We start from the raw sequence: 12,389 nt of genomic DNA, 5'->3' as shown, positions 1-12,389 counted from the left end.
TGATACACTAAAATTATGTACATTTTATACATGATACACTAATCTGATGTAGGAATACATTAATTTGATTCGCGAGATACATTAATCTAATGCACTTATACATTAATCTGATGTGCGAAAATGAGGAATTTTGGAGATTTGTAAACAAACAGGAGATAATGGTAGTAATAGAACTTAAAGGTGGGATTTTTGTCATTTTTCCATTTTTTTAATACTACATAAAATGTACAATCAAATGTATATATAGTGTATACATCGCCTATGGTAAACTAGATAAGCAAAGTGTACAATAGCTACTTATTCATATTTATTGGGCCATCGAAAAAGCCCAAGCCAAAATTCTTTAGCCAAAAACTGGATTTGGGCTGTGAATGAAGCATGGATCTTCTTTTGGGCTTCGTTGAAACCTAAAGGCTGAAACTTAAGAAACCATTAACGGCTCCTAAAAATCTACCGAAGCAATGTTGAAAAGCTCATTCTTTTTGCTTCCTCGTTTTCCTTTAGCTTCTACACCCCACAGGTATGTATATATGTCACCGCTTTATTGCTTGTTTCCTCGACGGTCTTTCGGAAATGGCCTCTCTCTCTGCTTCCATGACGTACTATTCTCCCCAGACCTCACTTAGTGGCATTTCACGGGGTATGTTGTTGTTGTTGTTGTATCTCTTTTGCTTGTTCTTACATGTATGAAGGTCCATTGTAATTGAATATAATTATAGCTCAAGTGATTGAATAAATTATAGTGTCACCACCTGTTTGATGAATTGCCACATTGACATTAGCTGGAAAATATATATTTGAAGGATAACCCTTTGTTCTGATGTTGAATTTCTGCCCTCCATGAAAAGAAGGGAATTAATCGATATACTTATTGATTCTGTGGCTAAAAGCTTTGCCTTGGTAAATTGATGAACATGAATCCACTGTAAGAGTTGAACAATTCCTACTTTCTTAAACGGGAAATAAAGTTTGGATGTTAATTGACTTGTTAAGTGACATAGTTCTTTGTATAAAGATTAGAGATGTACTCTGGAGATAAAAAGGAAAATACGATCCACCTTCAGAAGCACATCATATAAAATTCCAACCGGCCTCTTCACCGTATGGTCTGCCATCAACAACCTTGTTGTAGGACTAGGAGTACCCAAACCCGATTTCTTGACTATAGCAAGAGGCATCAAGTTGATGTTAGCACCAAGATCACATAAAACTTTGGTAAATTGGTAGACTCTAAGGGGTCTTTTGGTAGAGTGTTTTAGGAAAAATAATGCATGTATTAGCCTTGTACCTTGTTTGGTATTCTTTTTGCAATTTATGTATAACTACACTCTATTGTATTTAGGTGTGCATTGCTAATACCATAGATTTCTAGGTATTAGCAATGCAATTGTTTTAATGCAGGTATTAAAATGATAAAATACCCAATTATAGCTCAAAACCATTTTTTACATTCTTTCCACCATAAAAGTGGAAGGTATCTTTGTAAATAATTTTTTTAATGCAATACATATTGCTTTTATTGCATCAAACAGACAATGCATTAAAATAATCTATGTATAATTAATGAAAGCATAACTAATACATGCATTACTAATGCAAGCATTACTAAGACACTCTATTTAACATTATTCTTATACACTCTTCCAAACGACCCCTAATAGTGCATGGAATGGTGAATGCTCTCGAGTCTTCCTCCTTTTGGACCAACAAGTTAATGACATTGGAGCTACAACGATGGGTAACATTCAGTCTCAAAGCACATTCTATTTCTTTGTAGTTAAGTCCTTCATGACAATTGTTTCAACATTGTGATGAACTTGCCAAATTTTTATTCTCCACCTTCTTCAAGAGCCTTTAGGGGAACAGGAGAGGAAACTTTGGTAATGGCAATGGAAATATGGCTTCTACTTTGCTTTTGCCTTTGACAAGTCCTTCATTTTGAATGGGGGCAGTCTCTACACCTCTGGTAGCTTCATCAACATCAATAAGCTTCTCAATACAAACCTTTTTTCTCTTGCGATTTGTTGACACTCAATTTTGTCCTTCCTTTCTTCTAATTCATTTCATTGAACTTCTAAATTATTATTAAGTCAAATATTTGTTATTTCACTACTATTTTCGGTTATTAATATTGTTATCGTTGTTATATATTGGATACTATTGTAACTACTAGTTAACAATTATTATTATTCTTTGTTATCAGTTTCACTCTTCTTAAAATTCTATTTATTATTGTTGTTATCAACATTACCATTATTATTTATATCAAGTTTTATACCTATTAAATTAATTATAAATATTTTAACTTTTATATAGTTATTTATTGACAATGATTAAGATAATTTGCACTAATTATCAAATTAGTAGCTAAAAAAATCAATTTAAAGAAGGAAAAGACCATCAACCAAACTAGTCCAAATCTTGCACCCAATTAATCACTCAACCCAATAAGTAGGAGCCGATTCCAAAATAAAAAGCTCATGGCTTGCCACAAATAACCCAACAATCCACATTCTAGATTTTTCCTACCATCCAAATCTCCAGAGCAACCCCCATTTTTAATCATTAACATTACTACTATTACTTTATTATCATCTTCTTTTAAAATTGATTGTCGTTACTTTATTATAAGTTTCTTATCTACTAAACTTTTTATAGAATTATCTATTTTTGATTTCAATACATAAATGTTGCTAATTATTAAATTAGAAGCCTAAAGGGAAAAACCAATTCAAGAGTAGCCCATTTTCTATCTTAAAATATGTCCAAAATTAGCTTGAATAACGGCCCAAATCCTCTATATAGCCCAACCCCAATGAAACGCGAACCCTAGATTCTTTCCTATAAATACAACCTTATTTTTCCATCAAAGGCTAGGTTTTGACACTCCTAAGGAAACCATTCTCTTACATCTACATATCATCCCTCAAAGTATTTTCTGTTCTCCTCCCCGTTTTGCTCAACTTTATTTGAAAAATGAGTGTAGAATTCGAGACCTCAATGAAGCCCCAGTTACTGCCCTGTGGGAGGTAAAAGCTGACTCCTCTGTCACTTATTTACTTTCTTTTAGATCAAAGTGTTTTGTTTGCTCAGAAATTTTAGTGAAGGTTGTTGTGGGACTTTTTTTATGACAAGGGAAACCCGCAGTCGCTACCCTTTGGGTGCGCAAAGGATAAAATCCCAGCTCCTATGCAATGCTCGCAAATCATATAGGAGACGCAATCCACACCAGGACCCAGAAGGGCAAGGGTTTTGAACTTGAGACCTCAAACATGAAGTCTCGAACTCAAACCACTGGGCCAACCCGAAGGGTGTTGATATGGGAATTTGTCTGCTAGGAAAAATCTAGAATGTACATTGTTGGGTTATTTGTGGCCAACCATGAACTTTTTATTTTGGCGCAATTGGGCTGCAACTTATTAGGTTAAGTAATTTAGTGCCCGCTTGGATAAGTTTAAGCAATTTATAAATCTATAGCTAAAAGTCATAAGTAGGATACCCTACTTTTGATTTATTTCAAAACTTTTTTGGCCTAGAGATGAATGTTTTAAAACACTTCTTAACTTTTTCAAATACCTCCAAAACTAAAGAAGTGCGTAAAAACCAAACATAAAAATAAGCTAATCCAAACACCCCCTTGATTGGGTGCAAGATTTGGACTAGTTTGTTTGATGGTATTTTTCTTCTTTAAATTGATTTTTTTGAGCTTCTAATTTAATAATTAGTGCAATATATCTTAACCATTGACAATAACTATATAAAATGTATAATATTTATAATTAATTTAATAGGTATGAAACTTATAATAACAATAATACATATAATTTTAAGAAGAGTGAAAATGATAACAACAACAATAATTAACAAATAGTAAAAATATCATATAATATATAACAACAGTAACAATAGTAATAATAAAAAATAGTAGTGATCATCGAATATTTGACTTATCAGTAATTTAGAAGCTCAATGAAATGATTTAGAAGAAAGGAGTAACAAAATTAGGTGTCAACAAGATCCACGTTACTTTCCACCACATTTGTTTCATTAACTATAATTTTGTCAACTTCCACCACCTCATCGCCTAGCACCCTTCCGCTTAGTATAGTAATGACCATACAATGGGCACCATTTCCATTATCATTCTATTTCACTGTATCACTAGGAAGGGGACCCTTTTCTTTGATTGAGCGAAGAAGATATTTGGCTAAGTTAAGACTGAAATTGGTTAATCGAAGTTGAGTGGGAGTTGACCACCCAATGTTTTATAAGCCATTTTAACCTTTTCACATTTGTGTCAGTAGACTCAACACTCTTGAAAGTGTCTTGTGGAGTCACTAGTGGACAATGGGCTACCTCTTGGAGGAGCATAGGTGTATAGGCTTCGATGATTGTAACCTTTGTTCTGGGCTCCTTGGTCCTTGATTTCTTGAACCTTGCCTTGAGGCTTGGGTTAAGATCGATACCAACAGTAATCCAAATACTAAAATTCCATGACCTTGATTGGATCCATGGTAGTTAGGGCGGGACCCCCCTACTTTGTTATTCACTATATGAGCCTCATTTTCAAAATCTTGATGACACTCTTCATTTCGGACCCCACATCACTTGGCCCAACTGAATTCTCTTTTCGGGTGCTAACTCCCATAGCATGCCTGGTGAGCATTGCCATTCCTATTGCTCACCTAACCATGTCGCTATTGTACCCCACAACCTTGTAAAGTATGCAATAACTGAAGAAATCTCCATGGGTGACAGTAAAACTATTCCTATTGCTCATACTTATTCAACTCTAATTAGGCATCTAAAACTACTTCTAAGCTTTTTGACACATTTTGTGCTCCATCAATGAAAAAAATCTCATTTTTGTAATTAAGTTTTGTCAATATAACCTCACATCTATTTAATTCTTTGTTTTTACTTGTGTCGGGAAGCACTCACGTACTCTATTGACCAATACACCAAATATACTTGGTTGTATACACTTACAAATGAAAGTGAGGTTGTGTCAATAATCTAAAGTTTCATCCTTTAGTTGAAAATTTCTTCACTTTGTACCGTCGGAGGGGGTGAGATCATCGGTCTTCAGCCCTATCTTGAGATAAACATGGATTTGAATCCTTAATTTCACCTCCTACGCAGGACAACGTGTTGCCATAGCTGAACGTAGGCATCGTCATATTCATGAAACCAATAAAACCAGTTCTTCATGGGAGCATCCTTACCACCTGAATTTTGGTCTTTTGCCTATCTTTATGTTGTCTACCTTACTAATCGACTTCCCGCTCCAATCCTGAATAATGCACCGCCCTACCAAAATTTTTTTGGTTGATAAATATAGAAGCCACCATAAACTGTTTTTCACCTTTTCCTTACTCCGTGCATCGCATAGGTGTCGACAACACACCTCTCTTTATATCACCAGGTACTTGAGGGTGGTAATAGATACTGAAAAAGGAAGTTCAGGGGGTTTATACAAACACCCATAGTTTGTGTAAGTTGTAAATGGAGCCAATACTAGGGGCTTCTTATCTATTATCTCCTTTTATCTTTTGATTGGAGACTTCATTTGCTTCTTCTTTTCTTGGTTTACAATATCTACAGAACAATTCATTTCGCCAAAATGAGCACAACACCTGCACCTCTGTCACCAAAATTTGTTCCTGCTGAAAAGAGTGGAATTACTTCAGTAAGCAAATCAGATGGTAAGTGGATTATTTAACTTTTCTTTTTCGTTTTTGTATGCTTTTGTTGTACAGCTGGAGTTAATGTTTTACTTTTTATCAATCGTTGCAGGTTTTAAGTTCAGTTTGGTATCATATAACATTTTGGCTCAGGTAATCCGACCATGTTCAAATTTCTTGACGCAATTCATTTATTTTATTATTTTTATGAAGTATATGCAAGTAATACTTCAGTAAAGGAAGTTAAGTGCTGCTTTCCTAAACTATTGAGCATCCTTATATGGCTAATACACTGTAAATTGTCTATCTTGACTTTGAAAATCAAATAAAAAATGTATTTATTCATCAGCCAAAGTACTCTTGTAAACTTTGTGAACATGTCACATCTTGGACAAACAAACAAATGAAAGTCAGAAGAGAGTGAGAAATCTGATCCTAACAAAAAGAATTCGAGGCCTCCCTCTGCTCGCCTGTGGTTGAACCACCGTGTTAAGTAGAGCATACATATCTGGATAGGAAAGCCATTATTGATGCACACATTTGCTGTTAATTAGTCAAGTGTACTACTAACATGCTTGGTATGTCCTTTGATTTGTCTTTTAGGACTATAGTGCACAATTCAAGTGATGTTATCTCATACCTTGAGACTTGTATTCTGAGATGTTAGTCAGTTCTAGTTTTTCTTGTTACTGATTCAAGCCATTTAATCTATTGAGCTGTATGGATTCTGTTTGCTGATATTTCGTTGTTCTGAGATTTTTTATTGTAGGCATATGTTAAGGGTGATCTGTTTTCACACTCCCCAAGGCCTTGTCTCAAGTACGTCATCTATATCCAAGTTTTCATTTTTGCATTTCTTATACAGAGCCTGTCGGATATTGTTTCTCTTCTCTTTGGAAAGTCCAATGCGATTTGATTACATGTTTGAGTGGACCCAAATTAACTTGTTTATAATGCCTAAGGCCTTTATGGAATTCTAATATGATTGTTTCATGTTGCATTACATTAGTATTATATTCCTTGCCTTCAAGACTGTTGGAGAAATGCTTCAAGACTTGGAGTCAGGAGCATATGACTTTTATTGGATTTTAGTAATTCTCTAAGCTAGTGTTAATAGAAGATACATAGTCGTGTTTTAGTCAATTTTACTTCTTTTCTCTTCGAGTATTTGAAGAGCATCTATTGTAAAATTTATTTCCAAAGCATTGTGACTTGAAGCCATGTGGAATGAGCCTTCATTGAGACAGTTTTCAATTTCTTTCTTTTACTCGTAATTTCAGAATCAACATTTGTTAAGTGTTGTGTTAGGTGGAAAGCTCGTTCACAGGCAATCCTGACAGTTCTCAAGAGCCTTGGGGCCGATTTCCTTTGCTTACAGGTTTGGATTTTTTGATAATTTAAGATTGAGCAATATACAGTCATCCATTTTCCTTCTAATAACAACTTCTACAGCAAAAGGTTGTGGTGAAGTGGCATCATTAACTGGAGGAGGGAGGGAATAAGGTTGCCTTTGGCAGGGGATGCTTTACCCCAGAAAGTGGGTTTTCCTGACGCGTATCCGTAATAGTTGGGCCCTAAAGTTCATACCTGAAACCGGGAGGGGAACTTTAAAAAAAAAAGAAGAAAGGAACTTCTAATTTCTTCTAGGTTATATTTTAATCAAGATTGTGTTATGTGCCAGGAATTGGATGAATATGATAGCTTCTACAAAGGAAATATAGAGAGTGTTGGCTATTCAAGTATCTACGTCAAAAGAAATGGGCAGAAGCGTGATGGATGCGGGATCTTTTATAAGCCGGATAGGTGACCATCTATTCTCTCTTCTTTCCTTAACCTCTATATCTATAAGTGAAAGAATGCTAAGCTAAGCGATGAAATTATTTGTATTATTTGAGGAGACTTGCTGGTCATCTCATAGATGCATTATGTTTGGAGTACTATGATATGATCATGCACTTTCTAGCTAAAAAATAAGACGATTAGTTATAAGTTCGCGTAAATAAAGCTTAGGCGTCGTATCCTTGCAACTTCAAGGGATCCAAGAGATGAGTGATACGGCACAGAACTACATTTTATTTCACATCATAACATCTTACTCCCACCTCTTCAGTAGATTAAGTTACTTCTATCATGCTAAAGTTACATCGTTGCATAGTTAAGGACTGAGAGAATTCAGTCCTAATATCAGAAGTTCTTATGGTTTGGATAAATATGTTTCTATAACTTCTTCAGGCAGAATAAAATATGGTTTGGATGGATATATTTCTAACTCATTTTATCTGAAATTTTATGCTATTTATAGTGCAGAGTTGCTCATTAAAGAAAAGGTTGAATACAATGATCTTGTACCCTCAAATCAAGACGATACTTCATCTGAGGATAAAGAGGAGAATTTGCCTGCTGGTGGAAATAAAAAGTTAGCGTCAAAAGGTGGTATACTCTTGCTTTTGTCCACCTAGGGTTTGTCTTTACAAAATTGGAGCATGGTCTGGTTTAAAAGTATCAGATATAGAGTCAGGGAAACACGTCTTTATACAGTTAACTGCTAATAAATTCTGTCCAAACTCCAACATAATTTGAATCAATTCGTCTTCTTCCTATCCTTTTTTGCCCTTTTCTTTTGGGGGTGAATGTGGGTAGGTTTAGTACTGCAGTTATAGCAGATTTCCTTCAAACAGTTGATGTATGTGTGAATTTCATATCTAAGACTTAATAATCATAATGAAAGAGGGGAATAGTATTTAAATTGCCATGTCGTGGTAAGATCCAAAGATTTTTGTACAATTATAATTGAAGTTGGTACTCTTGAAAGCTGAATACTGTTGGAGCTTGGAAGTGGACCTGTTATTGTCAGCCTCTAATTTCATGTAGCAAGTCAATCTGTATCAGCTAAATAGAAACTTCCATAGCAAGCTCTACTGTATCGTTAAAATGTTACAAAGTGATAAGGGAGGCTTTTCATATTGTAGCAGAAACCTGGATTGACATTTCAGTTGAAACAGTTAATAACTCTTGTGCTAGATCATACGTTAAGGTATGTTTTGTTAGCAACGACAAATATGTGAGGAAAGAAATCATATTTAAGTTTGACTTGAGGGTTTTGCGAGGGAAGATGTCCATGATAAAGGATAGCACCAATGTTGGATCTAATGCACTAGTGCAATTTCAATAGGCACTGAAGTTAACTTCATATTAAAAAATAATCAGCTCTTTCAAAATTAAATGACTTGAATTTGAAACTTAAAAGGGGGAGATTTTTACACGTCTCATTTTTGGGAGGTGAATAAAGTGTTGTGACACGATGGGCTATGGATTCATCTTTGCTCCTCAATGCACAAATTTTGTGGTAATGGATGCTTTATGCTTCATAATCCTATCACCATGGTATGAGGTAACTGTGATCTTTCTCATTCCAATTTCAGATGCCGGTTTGAAAAACAAGCGAGCAGGTCATGGAGACCTAAATGATCCTTGTGTTAGATTTAAACGTGACTGTGTCGGTATTATGGCGGCCTTTAGGCTGAAGGATCCTTCTCATTTTATCATTGTGGCCAACACTCACATTTACTGGTATGTCTGTTGTCCATTCTTTTGTTATTGCAACACGTCTGGATATTCAATTTGGAAACTCTATACACTGTTGACATATACGAATGAATGATACCACAGGGATCCAGAATTGGCCGATGTCAAACTTGCACAAGCTAGATACTTGCTTTCACGCTTAGCTCAATTCAAGTTACTAGTGTCAGACAAATTTGATTGCTCGCCTTCTGTGGTTGTTACTGGTGATTTCAACTCACTTCCTGGGAGTCAGGTCAGCTAATCTCTTGTTTTACCTTTTGAAGCATCTGGTCCTTTTGCTTTGCTACGGGCCAAGCTCTATTGAACAACATCAACTTACTCTATCTAAGTTGCATTTGTTTTATTTGATTTCCTCATATTTCTAGTAGGATTCGTTATTCCAATTAAGAAAAAATGTCCTCGAAAGCTAATTCATGAGTGAGAATATCTGAAGCTAATATGGATCAACAATTTGGGACACTCCAACACCCATCTTATGCCAGGCATGGACATATTGGAGTGTTGATAGCATACCATAGGAGCCCAACATTAAGAAACATAACAGGAGAGATGGATCACCTCTTATACCATATTAATAAAAATAGATCTCAGGCCAAAATCAACTCCAAACTAGATCATGAAATGAGGATCCCTAGACCATATAGGGGGACACCAACCCACTCTCAACCAATGTGAGATTCCATATTGCAATTTTTGTAGCTTCTGGCTCTCCATACTGATTCATAGATGAAAATCTGACCTAGATTTTAGAAGACGGTACCCATTGTCGTCATACTTGTCTACATCAGACTATTAGTCCATTATTATGTCAACTTGGGGTACACAACCAATCTATATTTTGTTGTTGTCTTAGTGGTCGAGCAGAGTCCCATTTTTGGTTTTCTCTGATATTTGGGGTCTTACTAGAGTGGGGGTTCAATTTTTGGGTTTCAGCATTTTGTTAATTTCTTTGATGATTATTCAAGGTCTACGTCTATTTTGTTGATGAAATGTTGTTATGATTTGTTTCCATGTTCCAAATTTTTTTCGTGCTATAGATGAAACCAATTGGTGTTTTGAACATTTTTCATAGTGATAATGCACTTGAATATCTGTTCTTACGATTTTTCAACACTTCATGACTTCGTTTGGAATTATTCATCAAACATCCTTCTACGTCTATTTTCTTGATGAAATGTTGTTATGATTTGTTTCCATGTTCCAAAATTTTCTGGTGCTATAGATGAAACCAATTGGTGTTTTGAACATTTTTCATAGTGATAATGCACTTGAATATCTGTTCTTACCATTTTTCAACACTTTATGACTTCGTTTGGAATTATTCATCAAACATCCTTTTTTCTGATAAAATTGTTCATAAAAAGGGTTCCTTTTTTTTACTTGATGAAGTCACTCATTAGATACTTTGTCCTTACACTGCACATTGTTGAGAAATTATTTCAACACATATGGATTTTCACTCTTCTTATAAAATCACATGTTCAATTGCGTCTTGGGCGCCGGGATACAATTGTCACATATTGCTATCCAGAATCAAGTATCATCACACTCAGTTTTATTATCTCACACGCCTTGTATTTTCTTCCTACTTGTGTCTTTTGGAGCACATTTTTTGCCCATAACTTAACCCTGGCCCGGGAAAGACAAATTAGCCTGTGGTGCCCTTGATTATTTTTTCTTCTTATCGTGCGTGTGTTTTCCTCACTCTATTCTCTTTACATTTCATTGGTGTGTTTAGTAACTTGGCTTTGTTTCTTATTGTTTCAGGTATATCAATACCTTACGTCAGGTTCATCAGAAGCGGGAACTCTGCTCGAAATCTCAGATGATGTGCACATTCCCTTGTGCAGTGCTTATGCAAGTACCAGAGGAGAACCACACTTCACAAACTACACTCCTGGATTTACTGGAACTCTAGATTACATACTTTTTTCTCCTGAGAATATCAAACCAGTCAGCTACCTCGAACTTCCTGAGCCCGAAGCTTCGGATATTCAAGGTGGTCTACCAAATTACTATCATCCTAGTGATCATCTCCCAATTGGTGCTGAATTTGAAATAATTCAGTAGCTATGTTGTTACCATTATCATGGACTTCTTTTTTTTTGGTCTTATCATTATTGTCTGGTGGTTAAAGAGTTATTTGAACCTGCAATTATTTTGTAATTTTTAAGCCGTTTTTGAACGGACAGTATCAACTATTTTGACTAGTGTTTGGAGAATGAAATTTTGGTGAATTAAGTACATTTTATTTATTTTATCATTATGAGTAGTTTTGGTAGTGATATATTTTTTTCAGATTCACTAGCTGATTGCATTGAAATGGCTTCTCTTAATAATAATGCATAATAAAGTATTATGAGAAAGTATGATAGACCTCATTCATTGCCAAACACTCCCTTTATTTAACTAACATACATCTAGATGTCTAAATCAAACTATAAATCCATTAATCATGAATAAATCTCCAAATTTCGAGAAGAATCTAAACAAGGTACAGACTTTACACAACAAACATAGCCAATACTTAAAGAGTACTTTAAACACATGTAAACATGAGTTTATAAGAATTATTACACTATTAGGTCATAGTAACAATAAAGAACGACAACTTGTTATAACATGTTAAATTACATACTCAATCGAGCTAAGCTTTATTTGTAGTGGTCGGAGGAAGGACAGGGACGGAGAAGTAAGGATCAGCCAGAGGTACCTCGTCGTCATTTCCATTACTGCAAATCCACTCATAAAATGCTTTAGCTTTTCTCAAAATGTATGAATAAGCTACCACCACCCACAATGATGATGATGATGAGGTGCTGTTGTTTTGCTCAACACTTTTCTCTCCACATGACTTCTTCTGCTTTGATCCTCTTCTTTGCTTCATATACATATTTTGAGACCCCATTTACTTAATTAAGGTGACTCACAGGTTCCCTACAACTTTGAATTATTTTTCCAACGCGGTTTTATCTTAAAATCTCAAGAGGTGATAAGAGTATTGAGGAGTGTTTTTGGTTGAGTATGATCAAAAGTGTGTCCTTGATGGTTTAAATAGGAAGGAATGGCGTTTAGTAAGTACAAGTTGTTTTCAGTATGCAAAGTTGGAGAAGTTTATCA

The 12,389-nt window shown here is 35.1% G+C and overlaps 1 protein-coding gene across 4 annotated transcripts; it reads left to right on the top strand.

Moving 5' to 3' along the window:
- The first annotated feature begins 276 nt into the window (after positions 1-276).
- LOC101260665 (exonuclease-endonuclease-phosphatase superfamily protein) lies at positions 277-11,532 on the top strand. Of its 4 annotated transcripts, XM_010327334.3 has the most exons (11): positions 448-640; positions 1,662-1,738; positions 5,605-5,705; positions 5,797-5,837; positions 6,454-6,503; positions 6,993-7,062; positions 7,366-7,487; positions 7,987-8,114; positions 9,107-9,254; positions 9,354-9,501; positions 11,037-11,532. In XM_010327334.3, exons 3-11 carry the CDS (start codon positions 5,624-5,626, stop codon positions 11,337-11,339), a joined length of 1,092 nt encoding a protein of 363 aa, XP_010325636.1. In that variant the 5' UTR covers positions 448-640; positions 1,662-1,738; positions 5,605-5,623; the 3' UTR covers positions 11,340-11,532. The 4 variants fall into 4 exon arrangements, with proteins under 4 accessions (XP_004246039.1, XP_010325636.1, XP_010325635.1 ...); XM_004245991.5 differs by lacking the exon at positions 1,662-1,738 and having other exon boundaries at positions 277-520; XM_010327333.3 differs by lacking the exon at positions 1,662-1,738 and having other exon boundaries at positions 449-640.
- Positions 11,533-12,389: the final 857 nt, after the last annotated feature.

This window comes from Solanum lycopersicum, chromosome 8, assembly GCF_036512215.1.
Source record: "Solanum lycopersicum chromosome 8, SLM_r2.1".
Lineage (NCBI taxonomy): Eukaryota > Viridiplantae > Streptophyta > Magnoliopsida > Solanales > Solanaceae > Solanum > Solanum lycopersicum.
The sequence above is the reverse complement of the archived record's forward strand: the minus strand, read 5'-3'. Positions and strand labels throughout refer to the sequence as shown.

What these genes read in the sequence shown, in the direction of transcription:
- LOC101260665 (XM_004245991.5), top strand. Translation starts at nt 462, where the DNA reads ATGTTGAAAAGCTCATTCTTTTTGCTTCCTCGTTTTCCTTTAGCTTCT. An exon ending in CATATAACATTTTGGCTCAG is followed by an intron (nt 5,838 to 6,453) that starts GTAATCCGACCA and finishes TTTTTATTGTAG; the next exon opens with GCATATGTTAAGGGTGATCT. An exon ending in ACTCACTTCCTGGGAGTCAG is followed by an intron (nt 9,502 to 11,036) that starts GTCAGCTAATCT and finishes TTATTGTTTCAG; the next exon opens with GTATATCAATACCTTACGTC.